Source organism: Lithobates pipiens, unplaced genomic scaffold (assembly GCF_037356315.1).
Source record: "Lithobates pipiens isolate NorthernLeopardFrog02 unplaced genomic scaffold, aLitPip1_a1.2 Scaffold_19, whole genome shotgun sequence".
In the NCBI taxonomy this organism is placed as follows: Eukaryota; Metazoa; Chordata; class Amphibia; order Anura; family Ranidae; genus Lithobates; species Lithobates pipiens.
This window is the reverse complement of record NW_027507764.1, coordinates 594,498,781-594,524,777: the sequence shown is the minus strand read 5'-3', so window position 1 is coordinate 594,524,777 and position 25,997 is coordinate 594,498,781. Positions and strand designations below refer to the sequence as shown.

The window sequence follows — 25,997 nt, the reverse complement described above, 5'->3', positions numbered from 1 at the left end:
GTCCGCCAATACTCTGCCCGCCAATACTCTGCCCGCCAATACTCTGCCCGCTAATACTCTGCCAGCCAATGCAATACTCTGCCATACAATACTCTGCCAGCCAATGCAATATTCTGCCATACAATACTCTGCCAGCCAATGCAATACTCTGCCAGCCAATGCAATACTCTGCCAGCCAATGCAATACTCTGCCAGCCAATACTCTGCCAGCCAATACAATACTCTGCCAGCCAATGCAGTACAATACACTGCCCGCCAATACACTGCCCGCCAATACTCTACAATACACTACTCGCCAATACTCTACAATACACTGCCCGCCAATACTCTACAATACACTGCCCGCCTCTATAATACAATACAATACTCTACAATACAATACTCTACAATACGATACTCTCAAGGTTATCCAAAGGATTAATTAGCTAATCAAAAAACAAAACACTAGATTCATTAAAAAATAAAAATAAAAAAAATAATCATTTTTTTCCCTCAGTTTAGGCCGATACGTATTCTTCTACATATTTTTGGTAAAAAAAACAAAATAATCGTAATAAGCGATTATTGATTGGTTTGCGCAAAAGTTATAGCGTTTACAAAATAGGGGATGGTTTTATGGCATTTTTATTAATAATTTTTTTTTTTACTAGTAATGGCGGCGATCAGCGATTTTTATTGTGACTGATACGTTATGATGGACACATCGGACATTTTTGACACATTTTTGGGAACGTTGTAATTTATACAGCAATCAGTGCTATATAAATGCAGTGATTCCTGTGTAAATGACGCCGGCAGTGAAGGGGTTAACCAGTGGGTGGCAGTGTAGGGGTTAAGTGTTCCTAGGGGCGTGTTACTAACTGTTGGGGGGGCTGGGCTTTCATTTAGTGAACACTGATCTCTGCTCCAATCACATGGAGCAGAGATCAGCGTCACTAGTTGCTAGGCAGAACAGGGAGATGCTATTTACAACGGCATTTCTTCATTCGGCCGCCCCCGTGAGACGATCGCGGGTATGCCCGCGGTGATCGAGTCCGCGGGTCCCACGACCGGACTCATGGGGGGGTCCCGACCAGCACGGCGCGCTCCCGATGGCAGGGCGGCAAATTTAAAGGGACGTACAGGTACGCCCATTTGCCTGCTCGTGCCATTCTGCCGGTGTACATCGGCGTGCGCTGGTCGGGAACCGGTTAAAGGAAAAAAAACTTTACCTTAATACTGGATATGGAGTGACTCAGGGTGGCAGCAGATTTGTAGGGTATCTGAAAAGCTGTAAACACATGGTGCAATGCATTTTGTGATCATGGCTCAGTAAACACTGACACAGCCCAGCCTCCCCTCCCCCCCCCCGTGAAGGAAAACTCACCAGTACACTTCCCTCACTAGCTGTGGAAGAAGGTTATCTACAGCGGACCTCCACCCAATAGGAGGAGTTATTTTCACCTGGCCCCTCCCCCTCCCACAATTATATTAAAAGAATATTTAAAGATGGTGACATCAGAGAGGGGGGTGGGGCCAGCATTACGGCAACTGGAGTTCCTTTTTTCATCGCATTGTAAAATAATAATATGAAAGAGATACAAAATGACAAGAGAGAGTCACAACTGATGGCTTACGTATCAATTTATTATACAAAAGAAATAAATCGATTGTCCGATTGGTGACATAAGTAGAAGACTTCTGTAAGGGGAGGGCGTGTCCTACGACAACCGCAATATTCCTGTGACTTCCTGTTGCAGATCTGGGACAGGAAGTGAAGGGAAATTCTTCTGCCAGGGGTCACACCCCCCTCAGTGTTGTACAGGAAGTAGTAGGTAGGGATGTATAAAGGGGTCAGTCTACTAGACTATGAAATATCACTCCGAGGGGGAGGGGGCAGAATTTCCTGATGCCCCCCCCCCCCCCCGGAATAACGCATAGAACCCCCGATTACCTCATCATGGGCGGTGATGTTATCTCTCATCATCAATATCTGGACCCCATCGTGGACAGACCTGAGGAGAGGAAAGAAATGATCGGTATTAGTAAAGTGGCGGATCGGTCAGAAGATGGCGGCAGACGACCCCACAGACATGACGGGTCTATTTATAGAAAATGTGTACAGATATTCGTCCTGAGAGACTTCATGTACATTCGTTCTGGGAGAATTAACCAACTGTTGATGGATTGATGATGATAATTCCATATGATTATCATCACCATCACCAGTCTATGGGATTATTATCCTGGGGCTCATCTATATAATTGTAATCCAATAAAGATGGCCAAAGATCGGTCGTGTTTTTTTTGATCGGCCAACCGGCTGATTAAAAAGAAGAAAGGAACAGATTCCTCCGTCCACAAAATACTTTATGGAATAAAAGTGGGCGGAGCTCCAGAGTTCTCACTCTTTCTGCTGCTTCTGGATCATCACAAAGTGTTTCTTCTCCAGAAAAATCACCTTCAGTTTCTTCTCTGAATTCTCCGTACTTTTATTCCATGCATAATACTTTCATATACATTTCATAATCTATTAGCGCTCATTCCATCTGCAGGTGAGAGGCGGCGCCCGCTGACTTATATTATTAATAATCATAAGAACATTCGTCCCAATGAGAAAACACCTGAAGAACATTCGATTTTTTTCCCATCCTCACACCTGCTGGATCCCTCGTACACAACGAATGTACATGGAGTAGTGCTGGGCGAATAGTTCTGGAGATTCTTTTATAAATAGACCCCAAAGTGTCACCTCCATTCCCGTACCTTGCAAGGGACCCTTCTTGGCCATCTGCAGCACGGAAGTTTTTTGGTGGTCTCCATTATGGGGATCTCGCTGGGTTCTGCTGGGACTGTCAGATCTCCGGAATCCATTGAGTCCTTCTACAGAATAAAACACAGATTTATCATTTGGTGATGACAAGGATCGGGCAGGACCGGCTTTTCTTCTACAATGGGAATCAAAGGAAATGTGTAAGTTCTATACATAATTGTATTCTGCAGGGGTTTAAAGCAGGGAAATATTTAAGAGCGTTAAAAGAAAGTGAGAGAATGATATGCATGTGTTGTGTAGAAATGGGGAAAATGTAAGCGATTTTAGAGAGATATATTGGTGTATGTGTGTGAATGCTGGGACCTTTAGTTCTATGTCTTGTGTGTGTCATGTATGCAGATGTGACCCCCTTTTTTGCTCTTTCATGAAAGAATGTAGCGGGGGATGAGAGGTCGGTGATGAGCTGGAAGGACACCATGTGCCAATTACTGTTTTTTTTAGACAAAATATTTATAACAAAATGTGCCGGGTTAATTAATCTAATGATAAACAATGTGATCACAAATATTGTTGAATCTGTTTTCCAAACAAGGTAAAATGAAGGTTACATTTAACCGTGTATTACACAAATTGAATATCTTTTGGTAGTGGAAACAGTGCATTTAAAAAAAAGGGAAATCAAGTAAAACGTCCTCCTTTAAGGAAATATATCTGTGGATATATATTAGAATTAGGGTGTGATATTGAGATTATCACTTGACTATTAATTTCTGATATGAGTTTAACAATTTTATTAATATAGATATATTGTAAATGGTTTAGACCAGTGGTCATCAACCCTGTCCTCAGGGCCCACTGACAGAATGTGTGGATTGTCCACTTGCCACGTCACCTGCCACATCACTTACCACAAGTTGTGGATTGTCCACTTGCTACGTCACTTGCCACCTGCCATGTCACCTGCCACAAGTTGTGGATTGTCCACTTGCCATGTCACTTGCCACGTCACCTGCCACGTCACTTGTCACGTCACCTGCCACGTCACTTGCCACGTCACCTGCCACATCACCAACCACAAGTTGTGGATTGTCCACTTGCCACGCCACCTGACACAAGTTTTGGATTGTCCACTTGCCATGTCACTTGCCACGTCACTTGCCACCTGCCATGTCACTTGCCACAAGTTGTGGATTGTCCACTTGCCACGTCACCTGCCACAAGTTGTGGATTGTCCACTTGCCACGTCACTTGCCACGTCACTTGCCACGTCACCTGCCACAAGTTGTGGATTGTCCACTTGCCACGTCACCTTCCAGGTCACTTGCCACATCACCTGCCACAAGTTGTGGATTGTCCACTTGCTACTTCACTTGCCATTTCACTTGCCACGTCACCTGCCACAAGTTGTGGATTGTCCACTTGCCACGTCACCTGTCAGGTCACTTGACATGTCACCTGCCATGTCACCTGCCATGTCACCTGCCACAAGTTGTGGATTGTCCACTTGCCATGTCACTTGCCACCTGCCATGTCACTTGCCACAAGTTGTGGATTGTCCACTTGCCACGTCACCTGCCACAAGTTGTGGGTTTTCCACTTGCCATGTCACTTGCCACGTCACTAGCCACAAGTTGTGGATTGTCCACTTGCCACGTCACCTGCCACAAGTTGTGGATTGTCCACTTGTCACGTCACTTGCCACGTTACCTGCCACGTCACCTACCACAAGTTGTGGATTGTCCACTTGTCACGTCACTTGCCACATCACCTGCCACGTCACCTGCCACAAGTTGTGGATTGTCCACTTGCCACATCACTTGTCACGTCACCTGCCATGTCACTTGCCACAAGTTGTGGATTGTCCACTTGTCACGTCACTTACCACCTGCCATGTCACTTGCCACAAGTTGTAGATTGACCACTTGCCACGTCACCTGCCACGTCACCTGCCACAAGTTGTGGATTGTTCACTTGCCACATCACCTGCCACGTCACCTTCCACAAGTTGTGGATTGTCCACTTGCCACGTCACTTGCCACGTCACCTGCCATGTCACTTGCCACAAGTTGTGGATTGTCCAAATGCCACGTCACTTGCCACCTGCCACAAGTTGTGGATTGTCCACTTGCCACGTCACTTACCACCTGCCATGTCACTTGCCAACGAAAAACGCGGCACCTGCCACAAGTTGTGGGTTGTCCACTTGCCCCGCCACTTGCCACATCACCTGCCACATTACCTGCCCCAAATTGTGGATTTTCCACTTGTCACGTCACCTGCCACATCACCTGCCACAAGTTGTGGATTGTCCACTTGCCATGTTACTTACCACGTCACCTGCCACGTCACTTGCCACAAGTTGTGGATTGTCACTTGCCACGTCACTTGCCACCTCACCTGCCACAAGTTGTGGATTGTCCACTTGCCATGTCACTTGCCACTTCACCTGCCACATCACTTGCCACGTCACTTGCCACCTGCCATGTCACTTGCCACAAGTTGTGGATTGTCCACTTGCCACGTCACTTGCCACGTCACCTGCCACAAGTTGTGGATTGTCCACTTGCCATGTCACTTGCCACGTCACCTGCTAGGTCACCTGCCACGTCACCTGCCACAAGTTGTGGATTGTCCACTTGCACGTCACTTGCCACTTCACCTGCCACGTCACTTGCCACAAGTTGTGGATTGTCCACTTGCCACGTCACTTGCCACCTGCCACAAGTTGTGGATTGTCCACTTGCCACGTTACTTACTACCTGCCATGTCACTTGCCAATGCAAAACGCGGCACCTGCCACAAGTTGTGGGTTGTACACTTGCCACGTCACTTGCCACATCACCTGCCACATCACCTGCCACAAGTTGTGGATTGTCCACTTGTCACATCACCTGCCACGTCACCTGCCACAAGTTGTGTATTGTCCACTTGCCATGTCACTTACCACGTCACCTGCCACGTCACTTGCCACAAGTTGTAGATTGTCACTTGCCATGTCACTTGCCACGTCACCTGCCACATCACCTGCCACAAGTTGTGTATTGTCCACTTGCCACGTCACTTGCCACATCACCTGCCACAAGTTATGGATTGTCCACATGCCACGTCACTTGGCACGTTACCTGCCACAAGTTGTGGATTGTCCACTTGTCACGTCACTTGCCATGTCACCTGCCATGTCACCTGCCACAAATTGTGAATTCTCCACTTGCCACGTCACCTGACACGTCACTTGCCACAAGTTGTGGATTGTCACTTGCCATGTCACTTGCCACGTCACCTGCCACATCACCTGCCACAAGTTGTGGATTGTCCACTTGCCACGTCACCTGCCACAAGTTGTGGATTGTCCACTTGCCACGTCACCTGACACAAGTTGTGGATTGTCCACTTGCCAAGTCACTTGCCACTTCACCTGCAACGTCAATTGCCACTTCACTTGCCACCTGCCATGTCACTTGCCACAAGTTGTGGATTGTCCACTTGCCATGTCACTTGCCACAAGTTGTGCATTGTACACTTGCCACGTCACTTGCCAAGTCACCTGCCACAAGTTGTGGATAGTCCACTTGCCACGTCACTTGCCACGTCACCTGCCACAAGTTGTGGATTGTCCACTTGCTACTTCACTTGCCACTTCACTTGCCACGTCACTTGCCACAAGTTGTGGATTGTCCACTTGCCACGTCACTTGCCACGTCACTTGCCACGTCACCTGCCACAAGTTGTGGATTGTCCACTTGCCACGTCACCTGCCACATCACCTGCCACAAGTTGTGGATTGTCCACTTGTCATGTCACTTGCCACCTGCCATGTCACTTGCCACAAGTTGTGGATTGTCCACTTGCCACGTCACCTGCCACAAGTTGTGGATTGCCCACTTGCACGTCACTTGCCACCTGCCACAAGTTGTGGATTGTCCACTTGCCACGTTACTTACCACCTGCCATGTCACTTGCCAATGCAAAACGCGGCACCTGCCACAAGTTGTGGGTTGTCCACTTGCCACGTCACTTGCCACATCACCTGCCACATCACCTGCCACAAGTTGTGGATTGTCCACTTGTCACATCACCTGCCACGTCACCTGCCACAAGTTGTGGATTGTCCACTTGCCGTGTCACTTACATCGTCACCTGCCACGTCACTTGCCACAAGTTGTGGATTGTCACTTGCCACGTCACTTGCCATGTCACTTGCCACCTCACCTGCCACATCACCTGCCACAAGTTGTGGATTGTCCACTTGCCATGTCACTTGCCACTTCACCTGCCACATCACTTGCCACGTCACTTGCCACCTGCCATGTCACTTTCCACAAGTTGTGGATTGTCCACTTGCCACGTCACTTGCCACGTCACCTGCCACAAGTTGTGGATTGTCCACTTGCCACGTCACTTGCCACGTCACCTGCCACAAGTTGTGGATTGTCCACTTGCCACGTCACCTGCCATGTTACAAGTTGTGGACTGTCCACTTGCCACGTCACCTGCCAGGTCACTTGACACGTCACCTGCCACATCACCTGCCACATCACCTGCCACAAGTTGTGGATTGTCCACTTGTCATGTCACTTGCCACCTGCCATGTCACTTGCCACAAGTTGTGGGTTGTCCACTTGCCACATCACCTGCCACATCACCTGCCACAAGTTGTGGATTGTCCACTTGTCACATCACCTGCCACATCACCTGCCACAAGTTGTGGATTGTCCACTTGCCGTGTCACTTACATCGTCACCTGCCACAAGTTGTGGATTGTCACTTGCCACGTCACTTGCCACCTCACCTGCCACATCACCTGCCACAAGTTGTGGATTGTCCACTTGCCATGTCACTTGCCACTTCACCTGCCACATCTCTTGCCACGTCACTTGCCACCTGCCATGTCACTTTCCACAAGTTGTGGATTGTCCACTTGCCACGTCACTTGCCACGTCACCTGCCACAAGTTGTGGATTGTCCACTTGCCACGTCACTTGCCACGTCACCTGCCACAAGTTGTGGATTGTCCACTTGCCACGTCACCTGCCATGTCACAAGTTCTGGATTGTCCACTTGCCACGTCACTTGCCACGTTACCTGCCACAAGTTGTGGATTGTCCACTTGTCACGTCACTTGCCATGTCACCTGCCATGTCACCTGCCACAAGTTGTGGATTGTCCACTTGTCACGTCACCTGCCACGTCACCTGCCACAAGTTGTGGATTGTCCACTTGCCATGTCACTTACCACGTCACCTGCCACGTCACTTGCCACAAGTTGTAGATTGTCACTTGCCATGTCACTTGTCACGTCACCTGCCACATCACCTGCCACAAGTTGTGGATTGTCCACTTGCCACGTCACTTGCCACATCACCTGCCACAAGTTGTGGATTGTCCACTTGCCACGTCACCTGCGATGTCACAAGTTATGGATTGTCCACTTGCCACGTCACTTGCCACGTTACCTGCCACAAGTTGTGGATTGTCCACTTGTCACGTCACTTGCCATGTCACCTGCCACAAGTTGTGAATTCTCCACTTGCCACGTCACCTGACACGTCACTTGCCACGTCACTTGCCACGTCACTTGCCACGTCACCTGCCACATCACCTGCCACAAGTTGTGGATTGTCCACTTGCCACGTCACCTGCCACAAGTTGTGGATTGTCCACTTGCCACGTCACCTGACACAAGTTGTGGATTGTCCACTTGCCAAGTCACTTGCCACTTCACCTGGCACGTCAATTGCCACGTCACTTGCCACCTGCCATGTCACTTGCCACAAGTTAGTGGATTGTCCACTTGCCATGTCACTTGCCAAGTCACCTGCCACAAGTTGTGGATAGTCCACTTGCCACGTCACTTGCCACGTCACCTGCCACAAGTTGTGGATTGTCCACTTGCTACTTCACTTGCCACTTCACTTGCCACGTCACCTGCCACAAGTTGTGGATTGTCCACTTGCCACGTCACCTGCCAGGTCACTTGACACGTCACCTGCCACATCACCTGCCACAAGTTGTGGATTGTCCACTTGTCATGTCACTTGCCACCTGCCATGTCACTTGCCACAAGTTGTGGATTGTCCACTTGCCACGTCACCTGCCACAAGTTGTGGATTGCCCACTTGCACGTCACTTGCCACCTGCCACAAGTTGTGGATTGTCCACTTGCCACGTTACTTACAACCTGCCATGTCACTTGCCAATGCAAAACGCGGCACCTGCCACAAGTTGTGGGTTGTCCACTTGCCACGTCACTTGCCACATCACCTGCCACAAGTTGTGGATTGTCCACTTGTCACATCACCTGCCACGTCACCTGCCACAAGTTGTGGATTGTCCACTTGCCGTGTCACTTACATCGTCACCTGCCACGTCACTTGCCACAAGTTGTGGATTGTCACTTGCCACGTCACTTGCCACATCACTTGCCACCTCACCTGCCACAAGTTGTGGATTGTCCACTTGCCATGTCACTTGCCACTTCACCTGCCACATCACTTGCCACGTCACTTGCCCCCTGCCATGTCACTTTCCACAAGTTGTGGATTGTCCACTTGCCATGTCACTTGCCACGTCACCTGCCACAAGTTGTGGATTGTCCACTTGCCACATCACTTGCCACGTCACCTGCCACAAGTTGGGGATTGTCCACTTGCCATGTCACTTGCCACCTGCCACAAGTTGTGGATTGTCCACTTGCCACGTTACTTACCACCTGCCATGTCACTTGCCAACTCAAAATGCGGCACCTGCCACAAGTTGTGGGTTGTCCACTTGCCACGTCACTTGCCACATCACCTGCCACATCACCTGCCACAAGTTGTGGATTGTCCACTTGTCACGTCACCTGCCACATCACCTGCCACAAGTTGTGGATTGTCCACTTGCCATGTCACTACAAATAGAACTAGTTCCCCCACAAGCGGGGTTTTTAGGCAGCAAGAGACAGTAATAGAAGCCAATAGAAGTAGTATAAAAGGTATTTTAATAATAATAATTGGTAAAAACAAACATGAGCTTCACCTGAACACTTAGATAACAGACAAAATCATGTATATAAAGTACATATAATGTCACATGGAAGTAAAATAACAGACACAATTATGTTACACTGTATGAGTAGATAGCAGTGAGAGCATAAAGCTAACGCGTTTCGACCCAAAAGGGGGTCTTCTTCAGAGATGGTGGTCTGTTAAAAGAAAAACAAGATTACACTGAATAAATAAATCCGGTGTTATACATATTAGGGATACCCAATATCAATTTAAAAATGGTTTACCCAATAGTGTACTTCCAGGTAGGTAAGATGGATTGTAGTGCTTCAGAAGAAAAGGTTCTCCCATAAGGCAATGTCTCAATTTCCTTTACACATCTTGAGTGGTACCTGGTCCGTATGTATTGCCAAGATGCCAGATGGAAGAAGAGGCAGCGTCACACACCCACTGACGTGACTCACGGGAGGTCACACTATTGCCTTGCCCCCCAGAAGAGAAAAATCCGGGGGGGTAGGTACGAGTAAGGGTACACCGAAGATATGGCGGGTCACACCTGCAGCAAGATCCCAACAATGGCAAAAAATTAATTAATTAACTAATTGAAAGCAAGGTTTATTTAGTGTTGGAGACATGGAGTGCATACATAATATGGGGATAGTGATATCATATCCCCGTTATGTATGCCAAAGGTTGTGCACATGTACACATATACATATACATATTTTCACCCCCAATTGTCCAAGTGTCCATATGGCATGCTTTCTAAAACCCGAACAAAGAGAGAAAGAAGAGGGGGGGAAAGGGAACCACGCCTGGGAGTCCAAGGAACCTAAGAAAGAGGGGAACGAAGGAAAAAATAGCCTGGGATGAGTAGGTGTGCAAATGTGTGTCAATGTGTGAGCACTGATACGCAGAAAAAGGGGGGACGGGAGAAAAGAAAGTAGGGAAAAAAAGAAAAAAGAAGAATAAAAGTGATGGGAAGTGGGCTGTGTGAAAACGGTGTGAGTATGCGCTTAAACAGGAAAAGAAAGAGTGCACTAAGGAATAGTGAAAAAGTGAGAACATGAATGAATAATAATATATGTGGGTCATATAACAAACAAACAAGAAGACACCACATGTGAACGTGTGCAAAAACAAAGTGCGCTAAACTAGGTGACAGTGGTAAGGGACATGATCAATAAGAGTGTCAAGTGCATAATGATATATACATATAAGAAAAGTGTGTAAACGTGGTGTGTAAGAAAATACCACACCGGTGTGTTAGCGTCATTGGAATAGCCAGGCAAGTGGTGAGATTATTACCTGAATTGTAAGACCTAATAGGAAACTGTTCCAGAAGGTAAAGATGAGGGACGGCGACTTAGGCGTTAATCCACAAGTGGTAACTGGCGCAGTCCCTACACCGTATTTCCTGAAGTCCGATCTGTAAATTAGTTTGGATCAGTCCTCATATTAAACAGCCAGTAAAAAGGGCTTGTTTTGGTGCAGTATATCACCAAATATAGGTCAAGTACAAAGGGGAAATAAGTGCTTACCTAACCACGGGTACAGGTTTCTTTCCTCCTGGATGAATATACACCTCCTATGAGTGAAGGTTCGTATATAAAGCCTGGAGATTGGCTGCAGGTGCAAACGCCCACCAATCGGTCGGCGTATCCAAACGTGTTGGCTGCCTGAATAGGATCAGCCTCGTGTGGCCGCCCCGGCGTCCTGGAAGGCCGGAAACAGGCCCCGAAATTTCGTCACTTCCGTCGCAAAAACGTGGCGTCACAACGTCGCGCACGTCCGCTCGATCGAACGGACGCGCGCGAAGTATATATCACGCACGTTCGCCCAAACGAGCGGGCGCGCCCGAGGTATGCGCCCGGAAGTGTCCGAGGATGCCACCGGCAAGGGAATATGTGTCCACCATCCCTCCACAAGGGGGGAGGGGGAACCAATGGAGAGGCTTGTCCGTAAAATACAGGCAGAAACCCCTCCTGCCCTTGCCGGGGAGTCAGATCAGGGGGCAGACACATTATCCTCTCCTCCCCTCTGTAACTCGGCAAAGGACCGTTGGAGGTTTCGAGGGAAGAGAGACATATTCTCAACGGAAGGAAAAAAGTTGTTATATTTAAAAAAAATTTTTTTTAAATAATAAAAATTTTTTAAGCAATATCAAAAAGCCGAGACTAGCCAGGTACCCCCTAAGCACCCACCCGGGATCTTCAAGAGGACAAAAAAAAAAAAGAAAAAAAAAGGAGGTTGTGCTCGTGAAGGGGAAGAAGATCCGAGGGTGGGGGAAAAGGAAAGGTATATGTACTTTATATACATGATTTTGTCTGTTATCTAAGTGTTCAGGTGAAGCTCATGTTTGTTTTTACCAATTATTATTATTAAAATACCTTTTATACTACTTCTATTGGCTTCTATTACTGTCTCTTGCTGCCTAAAAACCCCGCTTGTGGGGGAACTAGTTCTATTTGTATCGACTTGGGGTGAGCAGCACCCTCCTAGCTTTTTATAGCACTGTGTTCTTATTTGCTTGCCATGTCACTTACCACGTCACCTGCCACGTCACTTGCCACAAGTTGTGGATTGTCACTTGCCACGTCACTTGCCACATCACCTGCCACAAGTTGTGGATTGTCCACTTGCCATGTCACTTGCCACTTCACCTGCCACATCACTTGCCACGTCACTTGCCACTTGCCATGTCACTTTCCACGTCACTTGCCACATCACCTGCCACAAGTTGTGGATTGTCCACTTGCCACGTCACCTGCCATGTCACAAGTTATGGATTGTCCACTTGCCACGTCACTTGCCACGTTACCTGCCACAAGTTGTGGATTGTCCACTTGTCACGTCACTTGCCATGTCACCTGCCACAAGTTGTGAATTCTCCACTTGCCACGTCACCTGACACGTCACTTGCCACAAGTTGTGGATTTTCACTTGCCACGTCACTTGCCACGTCACCTGCCACATCACCTGCCACAAGTTGTGGATTGTCCACTTGCCACGTCACCTGCCACAAGTTGTGGATTGTCCACTTGCCACGTCACCTGACACAAGTTGTGGATTGTCCACTTGCCAAGTCACTTGCCACTTCACCTGGCACGTCAATTGCCACGTCACTTGCCACCTGCCATGTCACTTGCCACAAGTTAGTGGATTGTCCACTTGCCATGTCACTTGCCACAAGTTGTGGATTGTACACTTGCCACGTCACTTGCCAAGTCACCTGCCACAAGTTGTGGATAGTCCACTTGCCACGTCACTTGCCACGTCACCTGCCACAAGTTGTGGATTGTCCACTTGCTACTTCACTTGCCACTTCACTTGCCACGTCACCTGCCACAAGTTGTGGATTGTCCACTTGTCATGTCACTTGCCACCTGCCATGTCACTTGCCACAAGTTGTGGATTGTCCACTTGCCACGTCACCTGCCACAAGTTGTGGATTGCCCACTTGCACGTCACTTGCCACCTGCCACAAGTTGTGGATTGTCCACTTGCCACGTTACTTACAACCTGCCATGTCACTTGCCAATGCAAAACGCGGCACCTGCCACAAGTTGTGGGTTGTCCACTTGCCACGTCACTTGCCACATCACCTGCCACAAGTTGTGGATTGTCCACTTGCCGTGTCACTTACATCGTCACCTGCCACGTCACTTGCCACAAGTTGTGGATTGTCACTTGCCACGTCACTTGCCACGTCACTTGCCACCTCACCTGCCACATCACCTGCCACAAGTTGTGGATTGTCCACTTGCCATGTCACTTGCCACTTCACCTGCCACATCACTTGCCACGTCACTTGCCACCTGCCATGTCACTTTCCACAAGTTGTGGATTGTCCACTTGCCATGTCACTTGCCACATCACCTGCCACAAGTTGTGGATTGTCCACTTGCCACATCACTTGCCACGTCACCTGCCACAAGTTGGGGATTGTCCACTTGCCCTGTCACTTGCCACCTGCCACAAGTTGTGGATTGTCCACTTGCCACGTTACTTACCACCTGCCATGTCACTTGCCAACGCAAAATGCGGCACCTGCCACAAGTTGTGGGTTGTCCACTTACCACGTCACTTGCCACATCACCTGCCACATCACCTGCCACAAGTTGTGGATTGTCCACTTGTCACGTCACCTGCCACATCACCTGCCACAAGTTGTGGATTGTCCACTTGCCATGTCACTTACCACGTCACCTGCCACGTCACTTGCCACAAGTTGTAGATTGTCACTTGCCACGTCACTTGCCACAAGTTGTGGATTGTCCACTTGCCATGTCACTTGCCACTTCACCTGCCACATCACTTGCCACGTCACTTGCCACTTGCCATGTCACTTTCCACGTCACTTGCCACGTCACCTGCCACAAGTTGTGGATTGTCCACTTGCCACATGACCTGCCACAAGTTGTGGATTGTCCACTTGCCATGTCACTTGCCACGTCACCTGCTAGGTCACCTGCCACAAGTTGTGGATTGTCCACTTGCACGTCACTTGCCACTTCACCTGCCACGTCACTTGCCACAAGTTGTGGATTGTCCACTTGCCACGTCACTTGCCACCTGCCACAAGTTGAGGATTGTCCACTTGCCACGATACTTATCACCTGCCATGTCACTTGCCAACGCAAAACGCGGCACCTGCCACAAGTTGTGGGTTGTCCACTTGCCACATCACTTGCCACATCACCTGCCACATCACCTGCCACAAGTTGTGGATTGTCCATTTGTCACGTCACCTGCTACGTCACCTGCCACAAGTTGTGGATTGTCCACTTGCCATGTCACTTACCACGTCACCTGCCACAAGTTGTGGATTGTTACTTGCCACGTCACCTGCCACAAGTTGTGGATTGTCCACCTGCCACGTCACTTGCCACATCACCTGCCACAAGTTGTGGATTGTCCACTTGCCACATCACCTGCCATGTCACCAGTTATGGATTGTCCACTTGCCACGTCACTTGCCACGTTACCTGCCACAAGTTGTGGATTGTCCACTTGCCGTGTCACTTACATCGTCACCTGCCACATCACTTGCCACAAGTTGTGGATTGTCACTTGCCACGTCACTTGCCACGTCACTTGCCACGTCACCTGCCACATCACCTGCCACAAGTTGTGGATTGTCCACTTGCCATGTCACTTGCCACTTCACCTGCCACATCACTTGCCACCTGCCATGTCACTTTCCACAAGTTGTGGATTGTCCACTTGCCACGTCACTTGCCACGTCACCTGCCACAAGTTGTGGATTGTCCACTTGCCACGTCACTTGCCACGTCACCTGCCACAAGTTGTGGATTGTCCACTTGCCACGTCACCTGCCATGTCACAAGTTGTGGATTGTCCACTTGCCACGTCACCTGCCAGGTCACTTGACACGTCAACTGCCACATCACCTGCCACAAGTTGTGGATTGTCCACTTGTCATGTCACTTGCCACCTGCCATGTCACCTGCCACAAGTTGTGGATTGTCCACTTGCCACGTCACCTGCCACAAGTTGTGGATTGCCCACTTGCACGTCACTTGCTACCTGCCACAAGTTGTGGATTGTCCACTTGCCACGTTACTTACCACCTGCCATGTCACTTGCCAATGCAAAATGCGGCACCTGCCACAAGTTGTGGGTTGTCCACTTGCCACATCACTTGCCACATCACCTGCCACATCACCTGCCACATCACCTGCCACAAGTTGTGGATTGTCCACTTGTCACATCACCTGCCACGTCACCTGCCACAAGTTGTGGATTGTCCACTTGCCTTGTCACTTACATCGTCACCTGCCACGTCACTTGCCACAAGTTGTGGATTGTCACTTGCCACGTCACTTGCCACGTCACTTGCCACGTCACTTGCCACCTCACCTGCCACAAGTTGTGGATTGTCCACTTGCCATGTCACTTGCCACTTCACCTGCCACACCACTTGCCACGTCACTTGCCACCTGCCATGTCACTTTCCACAAGTTGTGGATTGTCTACTTACCACGTCACTTTCCACGTCACCTGCCACAAGTTGTGGATTGTCCACTTGCCACGTCACTTGCCACGTCACCTGCCACAAGTTGTGGATTGTCCACTTGCCACGTCACCTGCCATGTCACAAGTTATGGATTGTCCACTTGCCACCTCACTTGCCACGTTACCTGCCACAAGTTGTTTATTGTCCACTTGTCACGTCACCTGCTAGGTCACCTGCCACGTCACCTGCCACAAGTTGTGGATTGTCCACTTGCCACGTCACTTGCCACCTGCCACAAGTTGTGGATTGTTCACTTGCCACGTTACTTACCACCTGCCATGTCACTTGCCAACGCAAAACGCGGCACCTGCCACAAGTTGTGGGTTGTCCACTTGCCACATCACTTGCCACATCACCTGCCACAAGTTGTGGATTGTCCACTTGTCACGTCACCTGCCACATCACCTGCCACAAGTTGTGGATTGTCCACTTGCCATGTCACTTACCACGTCACCTGCCACGTCACTTGCCACAAGTTGTGGATTGTCACTTGCCACGTCACTTGCCACCTCACCTGCCACATCACCTGCCACAAGTTGTGGATTGTCCACTTGCCATGTCACTTGCCACTTCACCTGCCACATCACTTGCCACGTCACTTGCCACCTGCCATGTCACTTTCCACAAGTTGTGGATTGTCCACTTGCCACGTCACTTGCCACGTCACCTGCCACAAGTTGTGGATTGTCCACTTGCCACGTCACTTGCCACGTCACCTGCCATAAGTTGTGGATTGTCCACTTGCCACGTCACCTGCCATGTCACAAGTTGTGGATTGTCCACTTGCCACGTCACCTGCCAGGTCACTTGACACGTCACCTGCCACATCACCTGCCACAAGTTGTGGATTGCCCACTTGTCATGTCACTTGCCACCTGCCATGTCACTTGCCACAAGTTGTGGATTGTCCACTTGCCACGTCACCTGCCACAAGTTGTGGATTGCCCACTTGCACGTCACTTGCTACCTGCCACAAGTTGTGGATTGTCCACTTGCCACGTTACTTACCACCTGCCATGTCACTTGCCAATGCAAAACGCGGCACCTGCCACAAGTTGTGGGTTGTCCACTTGCCACGTCACTTGCCACATCACCTGCCACATCACCTGCCACAAGTTGTGGATTGTCCATTTGTCACATCACCTGCCACAAGTTGTGGATTGTCCACTTGCCGTGTCACTTACATCGTCACCTGCCACGTCACTTGCCACAAGTTGTGGATTGTCACTTGCCACGTCACTTGCCATCTCACCTGCCACATCACCTGCCACAAGTTGTGGATTGTCCACTTGCCATGTCACTTGCCACTTCACCTGCCACACCACTTGCCACGTCACTTGCCACCTGCCATGTCACTTTCCACAAGTTGTGGATTGTCTACTTACCACGTCACTTGCCACGTCACCTGCCACAAGTTGTGGATTGTCCACTTGCCACGTCACTTGCCACGTCACCTGCCACAAGTTGTGGATTGTCCACTTGCCACGTCACCTGCCATGTCACAAGTTATGGATTGTCCACTTGCCACCTCACTTGCCACGTTACCTGCCACAAGTTGTGGATTGTCCACTTGTCACGTCACCTGCTAGGTCACCTGCCACGTCACCTGCCACAAGTTGAGGATTGTCCACTTGCCACGTCACTTGCCACCTGCCACAAGTTGTGGATTGTTCACTTGCCACGTTACTTACCACCTGCCATGTCACTTGCCAACGCAAAACGCGGCACCTGCCACAAGTTGTGGGTTGTCCACTTGCCACATCACTTGCCACATCACCTGCCACATCACCTGCCACAAGTTGTGGATTGTCCACTTGTCACGTCACCTGCCACATCACCTGCCACAAGTTGTGGATTGTCCACTTGCCATGTCACTTACCACGTCACCTGCCACGTCACTTGCCACAAGTTGTGGATTGTCACTTGCCACGTCACTTCCCACATCACCTGCCACAAGTTGTGGATTGTCCACTTGCCATGTCACTTGCCACTTCACCTGCCACATCACTTGCCACGTCACTTGCCACCTGCCATGTCACTTTCCACAAGTTGTGGATTGTCCACTTGCCACGTCACTTGCCACATCACCTGCCACAAGTTGTGGATTGTCCACTTGCCACATGACCTGCCACAAGTTGTGGATTGTCCACTTGCCATGTCACTTGCCACGTCACCTGCTAGGTCACCTGCCACAAGTTGTGGATTGTCCACTTGCACGTCACTTGCCACTTCACCTGCCACGTCACTTGCCACAAGTTGTGGATTGTCCACTTGCCACGTCACTTGCCACCTGCCACAAGTTGAGGATTGTCCACTTGCCACGATACTTACCACCTGCCATGTCACTTGCCAACGCAAAATGCGGCACCTGCCACAAGTTGTGGGTTGTCCACTTGCCACGTCACTTGCCACATCACCTGCCACATCACCTGCCACAAGTTGTGGATTGTCCACTTGTCACGTCACCTGCTACGTCACCTGCCACAAGTTGTGGATTGTCCACTTGCCATGTCACTTACCACGTCACCTGCCACGTCACTTGCCACAAGTTGTGGATTGTTACTTGCCACGTCACCTGCCACATCACCTGCCACAAGTTGTGGATTGTCCACCTGCCACGTCACTTGCCACATCACCTGCCACAAAATGTGGATTGTCCACTTGCCACGTCACCTGCCATGCCACAAGTTATGGATTGTCCACTTGCCACGTCACTTGCCACGTTACCTGCCACAAGTTGTGGATTGTCCACTTGTCACATCACTTGCCATGTCAACTGCCATGTCACCTGCCACAAGTTGTGGATTCTCCACTTGCCACATCACCTGCCACGTCACTTGCCACAAGTTGTGGATTGTCACTTGCCACGTCACTTGCCACTTCACCTGCCACATCACCTGCCACAAGTTGTGGATTGTCCACTTGCCACATCACCTGCCACAAGTTGTGGATTGTCCACTTGCCACGTCACCTGACACAAGTCGTGGATTGTCCACTTGCCATGTCACTTGCCACTTCACCTGCCACGTCACTTGCCACATCACTTGCCACCTGCCATGTCACTTGCCACAAGTTGTGGATTGTCCACTTGCCACGTCACTTGCCACAAGTTGTGGATTGATCACTTGCCACGTCACTTGCCACGTCACCTGCCACAAGTTGTGGATTGTCCACTTGCCACGTCACCTGCCAGGTCACTTGCCACGTCACCTGACACAAGTTGTGGATTGTCCACTTGTCACGTCACTTGCCACTTCACCTGCCACGTCACTTGCCACAAGTTGTGGATTGTCCACTTGCCACGTCACTTGCCACCTGCCACAAGTTGAGGATTGTCCACTTGCCACGATACTTACCACCTGCCATGTCACTTGCCAACGCAAAATGCGGCACCTGCCACAAGTTGTGGGTTGTCCACTTGCCACGTCACTTGCCACATCACCTGCCACATCACCTGCCACATCACCTGCCACAAGTTGTGGATTGTCCACTTGTCACGTCACCTGCTACGTCACCTGCCACAAGTTGTGGATTGTCCACTTGCCATGTCACTTACCACGTCACCTGCCACGTCACTTGCCACAAGTTGTGGATTGTTACTTGCCACGTCACCTGCCACATCACCTGCCACAAGTTGTGGATTGTCCACCTGCCACGTCACTTGCCACATCACCTGCCACAAAATGTGGATTGTCCACTTGCCACGTCACCTGCCATGCCACAAGTTATGGATTGTCCACTTGCCACGTCACTTGCCACGTTACCTGCCACAAGTTGTGGATTGTCCACTTGTCACATCACTTGCCATGTCAACTGCCATGTCACCTGCCACAAGTTGTGGATTCTCCACTTGCCACATCACCTGCCACGTCACTTGCCACAAGTTGTGGATTGTCACTTGCCACGTCACTTGCCACTTCACCTGCCACATCACCTGCCACAAGTTGTGGATTGTCCACTTGCCACATCACCTGCCACAAGTTGTGGATTGTCCACTTGCCACGTCACCTGACACAAGTCGTGGATTGTCCACTTGCCATGTCACTTGCCACTTCACCTGCCACGTCACTTGCCACATCACTTGCCACCTGCCATGTCACTTGCCACAAGTTGTGGATTGTCCACTTGCCACGTCACTTGCCACAAGTTGTGGATTGATCCCTTGCCACGTCACTTGCCACGTCACCTGCCACAAGTTGTGGATTGTCCACTTGCCACGTCACCTGCCAGGTCACTTGCCACGTCACCTGACACAAGTTGTGGATTGTCCACTTGTCACGTCACTTGCCACATCACCTGCCACGACACCTGCCACAAGTTTTGGATTGTCCACTTGTCACGTCACTTGCCACATCACCTGCCATGTCACCTGCCACAAGTTGTGGATTGTCCACTTGCCACGTTACCTGACACAAGTTGTGGATTGTCCACTTGCCATGTCACTTGCCACTTCACCTGCCACGTCACTTTTCCACGTCACTTTCCACCTGCCATGTCACTTGCCACAAGTTGTGGATTGTCCACTTGCCACGTCACTTGCCACGTCACTTGCCACGTCACCTGCCACGTCACCTGCCACAAGTTGTGGATTGTCCACTTGCCATGTCACTTACCACCTGCCATGTCACTTGCCACAAGTTGTAGATTGTCCACTTGCCACGTCACCTGCCACGTCACCTGCCACAAGTTGTGGATTGTCCACTTGCATGTCACTTGCCACTTCACCTGCCACAAGTTGTGGATTGTCCACTTGCCACGTCACTTGCCACTTGCCACAAGTTGTGGATTGTCCACTTGCCACGTCACTTACCACCTGCCATTTCACTTGCCAACGCAAAACGTTTTAGTTTATAAGCGTTTTTAAAGGTGACCTTTTTTTTACATTAAAAATCTCAAAAATGGCAAATGATGAAAAACCATTAAAAAAAATATTTTAAACAATTGCAATTGCAAGAGGACAATCCACAACTTGTGGCAAGTGACATGACAGGTGGCAAGTGACGTGACAAGTGGACAATCCACAACTTGTGGTACAATGTACCCCTACCCCATGTTCAGGGCATGCGGCCTGGTATGGCTCAGGAGGGTGGCCGCTCACTTGTCCCCACCCCCTTTCCTGAACGGCCGGGTTGCTTGTTCGGATAAGGGTCTGATATGGACCTAGGGGGGGGACCGTTTTCTCGGCGTAGGGCTTACCCTTTAAGTCCATACCAGGTGACAGGGCCAGCGACGCTTCCTTCACTGGTCCCGGCTACCTGGAGCCGTGCTCAAAATGAACGGACTTTCCTACGTGTGTGTGGGCAAGTCCGTTCATTTCAAAAGTACGGTGGATAGTCCGCCGCAAAAGTCACGTGTGTGGGCAGGTCCGCTCGTTTGGACAGTCCGGCGGACTTTACGGCGGTTTGTCCGCCAGACTAAGTCCGCCGGATAGTCTGATCGTGTGTACGCGGCATAAGGGGACCTCCCAGGCACTATAGCTAAAGGATTTTTTCATTGTCATTGTTTTGTTGTATTATTTATTAAAATCACTGCTCCTGAAAAGACAATTGTTTTTAAAAAAAAAATTGCATTTATACTTGTCCCCCCGGGCAGTACCCGGGCACCTATCCCCCTTTTATGGGCAATTACTTACATATAACCTTCAAAATGGGGACTTTTGATTTTTCATGTTCAGGTCCCATAGACTTTAATAGGGTTTGCGGCTCGGGCAGAACTTTTTCCAGTTTGGGAGTACTGGTGGGAAACAAACCGGAGGAGGGGGGGGGGGGGGTTCGGCCAATCACTAATGGTGACAAGTTAGGAGAGTAAGGCCGGCCATAGACGGAGCAAACTTCTTCCCCGCAATCCCCGTTGCATCACATCACAAATCGCCCCCACTCACCACATTGAATTTGAATATGACTTCCTCGGGAGCGATGTCTGTGCTGCCATCTGGCTAACTTTATATCCCCCCCAAAAAATGCCCCCCATTCCATTCACAATTAATCCTTCAATCTCCCAACATCACCGAATACCTTCAGTGGAAGAAACCTTACAATCAATTTGTATGGCAATTGCAACTTACCTCCAACTTCATGCAAGGCACCCTGTGATTGGAGGAGGGGTGGACGCACAACACAATCTCCCCTACTCCAATCACAGAACGCCTTGCCTTTGCTGAAAATTACTCACGATGTTTCACTGAATGGAGGAGCTGGAGGGCGAGTGATCCACCGTGGTCTGAGTGCTCTCCGATGTTTAGAACTTGCTGCTCTGTACGGGGGGTGAGTTGCACATAACACCGCCGTCTGGACACACGGGACACACTCGCTTAGTGTGGTTGTATTTTAACATTATCAGCTTTAAACACCAGGAGAAGACGACTCACACCCACATGAGTCAGTAAATGACCGCACACAAATGGATCAGATAGAAAATAATACTAGAATATGGGACAGGAAGTGAAGGGAAATCTCCTGCCAGGGTCACACCCCGCTCAGTGTTGTACAGGAAGTAGTAGGTAGGGATGTATAAAGGGGTCAGTCTACTAGACAATGAAATATCCCTCTGAGGGGGAGGGGCAGAATTTCCTGATTCCCCCGGGAATTACACATAGAACCCCCGATTACCTCAAGATTGCCGGGTTTCTCATCAATTGGTGAATCTATTCCTGGACATTTCTGTGGAGAGGGAAGAGATGATCAGTATTAGTAAAGTGACAGATCGGTCAGAAGATGGCGGCAGACAACCCCACAGACATGACGGGTCTATTTATAGAAAATGTGTACAGATATTCGTCCTGAGAGACTTCATGTACATTCGTTCTGGGAGAATTAACCAACTGTTGATGGATTGATGATGATAATTCCATGATTATTATCCTGGGGCTCATCTATCTAATTGTAATCCAATAAAGATGGCCAAAGATCGGTCGTGTTTTTTTTTTTTTGAACGGCCAACCGGCTGATAAACAAAAAAAAAATGAAAGGAACAGATTCCTCCGTCCGCAAAAATACTTTATGGAATAAAAGTGGGCGGAGCTCCAGAGTTCTCACTCTTTCTGCTGCTTCTGGATCATCACAAAGTGTTTCTTCTCCAGAAAAATCACCTTCAGTTTCTTCTCTGAATTCTCCGTACTTTTATTCCATGCATAATACTTTTATATACATTTCATAATCTATTAGCGCTCATTCCATCTGCAGGTGAGAGGCGGCGCCCGCTGATTTATATTATTAATAATCATAAGAATATTCGTCCCAAAGAGAAAACACCTGAAGAACATTCGATTTTTTCCCCATCCTCACACCCGCTGGATCCCTCGTACACAACGAATGTACATGGAGTAGTGCTGGGCGAATAGTTCTCGAGATTCTTTTATAAATAGACCCCTAAAGTGTCCCCTCCATTCCCGTACCTTGCAATTCTTAATTATTGGCCATCCGCAGCACGGGAGTTCTGTTGTGGTCTCCATTATGGGGATCGCTCTGGGTCCTGCTGCGACTGTCAGATCTCCGGAATCCATCGACTTCTACAGAATAAAACACAGATTTATCATTGGGTGATGACAAGGACCGGGCAGGACCGGCTTTTCTTCTACAATGGGAATCAACACTTTCAAAGCAAAACTGCATTTTATTACAGAGCGAGACCTCCATCCCCTCCCCCCCTCCAGGGATACATATAGTTGATCGTTATTTTATATAGAATGATGTTCCTGTCACCTGCGTGGCACGGTGATCACCACACACACATGGGCGGGTCTGATGACAGGACGGGGGGCTTGGGGTCATAGGAAGTAATGACCAGTATGCCAAGACCCCGCCTCCAATATGGCCCATGTACCCGCCTCCAGGGAAATCTACTAAGAGTGGAGCAGCCAAAATCTGGAACAACCAATCAACTTCTAGCTTTCATTTTTAAAGCTAAACTGAACAAGTTGAAGTTAGAGGCTGATTGGTTACTATGCAGAGCGGCTCCAGATTCTGTCTGCTCCAGTCTAAGACCCCTTTCACACTGAAGGCATTTTTCAAGCATTTTAGCGCTAGAAATAGAGCCTGTAAAGCGTCTGAAAACTGCCTCCCCATTCACTTCAATGTGTGCTTTCACACCGGGGCGGTGCGCTTCCGGGATGGTAGGAAAGGTCTTGCAAACAGGATCTTTGGGGCATCTTGGGAGCGCTATAAATAACATTCCCAAAATGCCCCTGCCCATTGAAATGAATGGGCAGCGCTTCGAAAGCACCTTAATAGCGGTTTGAATGCTCCGTAAAATGGGTCTTTGTTTTTTTTTTTTAACCACTTAAGCCCCGGAACAATTTGCAACCAAAGGACCAGGCCCCTTTTTGCGATTCTGCACTGCATCGCTTTAACAGACAATTGCGCGGTCGTGCGACGTGGCTCCCAAACAAAATTGGTGTCCTTTTTTTCCCACAAATAGAGCTTTCTTTTGGTGGTATTTGATCACCTCTGCGGTTTTTATTTTGACTGCGACATTATGGCGGGCACATTGGACATTTTTGACACATTTTTGGCAGTCCTTAAGTGGTTAAGGTACAATTGTCATGTGACCTAAAAAAAACAAAAAACAGCCTGCTAGTGCCCCAAAAGCGCTGTTAAAATTCAGCTAAAGCACTGCAAAAACGACCAGCACTTTAGCGCAGTTTTAGCGGCACTTCAGTGTGAAAGTAGCCTTAGGCCGCGTACACACGGGCGGACTGTTCGCTCAACTTTGTCCGCTGAACAGTGTTTCAGCGGACAGTCCGCTCGTGTGTGGGGCTTCAGCGGACAGTTTCAGCGGACAGTTTGACGAACAAAGTTTTTCGGAAATTCCGAAAAACTGTCCGCTGAAACTTGGTTTGAGCGGACAGTCCGCCCGTGTGTAGGCCACTTTCGAAATGAGCAAACTGTTCCCGCTCGGAGGAAAGTCTGCTCATTTCGAGCGCGTCTCCAGGTAGGCGGGGCCCGCGAAGGAGACGTCGCGGGCCCCGCCGCCTGGTATGGACTTAAAGGGGAATCCCAACGCCGAAAAAAATCGGCGTGGGGGTCCCCCCAAAGTCCACAACAGACCCTTGTCCGAGCACGCTACCCGGCCGGCCAGGAAAGGGGGGCGAGCGAGAGCGCCCCCTCCCGAGCCGTACCAGGCCGCGTGCCCTCAACATGGGGGGTGCCTTGGGGAAGGGGGGGCCGCGCGGCCCCCCCACCCCAAAGCACCTTGTCCCCATGTTGATGAGGACAAGGGCCTCTTCCCGGCAACCCTGGCCGTTGGTTGTCGGGGTCTGCGGGCGGGGGGCTTATCGGAATCCGGGAGCCCCCTTTAATAAGGGGGCCCCCGGATACCGGCCCCCCACCCTATGTGAATGAGTATGGGGTACAATGTACCCCTACCCATTCACCTGTAAAATAAAAGTACCCAAAAAAAAAAACACAACACACGAGATAAAATATTTTATTGCACAGCTCCGGGGGTCTTCCGTCTTCGGGGGTCTTCTCGCCGGACTCCTCCGCTATCTTCTTGTAGCTCTTTTGCTAGCGGAGGAGTCCGGCTTTCTTCCTCCCCGCCGCCGGCCTCTTCTCCCGACTTCGGGGGTCTTGTCCCCCTCTTCGGTTCTTCTGCCGGGCCACCGCGCCTTCTTATAGCTCTTTTACAGGCGGTGGCCCGGTCTTCTGTCGCCGCTGTCGCCTTCCGTTCTTCTTCTTGTTCTTCTTCTTGTTCTTCTTCTTCTTCTTCTCCAGGAGATGTTGACACGTCGCTCTCTCCGGCCGGAATGCCAGAGCCGCGCTGTGCGGCCACTTATATAGTGACAATGGGGCGGTGTCACATGGTATATGTCACATGGGTTGGTCACATGGGTTGATGTCACATGGGGACTATGACATCGTAAGGGGGCGGGGTCACCATGTGACCAACCCATGTGACATATACCATGTGACACCGCCCCATTGTCACTATATAAGTGGCCGCACAGCGCGGCTCTGGCATTCCGGCCGGAGAGAACGACGTGTCAACATCTGGAGAAGAAGAAGAAGAAGAAGAACAAGAAGAAGAACGGAAGGCGACAGCGGCGACAGAAGACCGGGCCACCGCCTGCAAAAGAGCTATAAGAAGGCGCGGTGGCCCGGCAGAAGAACCGAAGAGGGGGACAAGACCCCCGAAGTCGGGAGAAGAGGCCGGCGGCGGGGAGGAAGAAAGCCGGACTCCTCCGCTAGCAAAAGAGCTACAAGAAGATAGCGGAGGAGTCCGG

At 49.9% G+C, this 25,997-nt stretch overlaps 1 protein-coding gene across 8 annotated transcripts in view; it reads right to left on the bottom strand.

The window, feature by feature from the left end:
• Positions 1 to 1,605: 1,605 nt before the first annotated feature.
• LOC143997805 (uncharacterized) overlaps positions 1,606 to 25,997 on the bottom strand; it is a 149,747-nt gene continuing 125,355 nt past the window's right edge. For all 8 annotated transcript variants that reach the window (XM_077493612.1, XM_077493617.1, XM_077493618.1 and 5 more), the window contains 4 exons: positions 23,172 to 23,285; positions 22,387 to 22,437; positions 2,746 to 2,862; positions 1,606 to 1,994 (listed from right to left, as the gene is read on the bottom strand). In XM_077493612.1, coding sequence (XP_077349738.1) covers positions 1,953 to 1,994; positions 2,746 to 2,862; positions 22,387 to 22,437; positions 23,172 to 23,285 — 324 coding nt within the window. In that variant the 3' untranslated portion in view covers positions 1,606 to 1,952. The remainder of the gene's footprint in view (positions 1,995 to 2,745; positions 2,863 to 22,386; positions 22,438 to 23,171; positions 23,286 to 25,997) is intronic.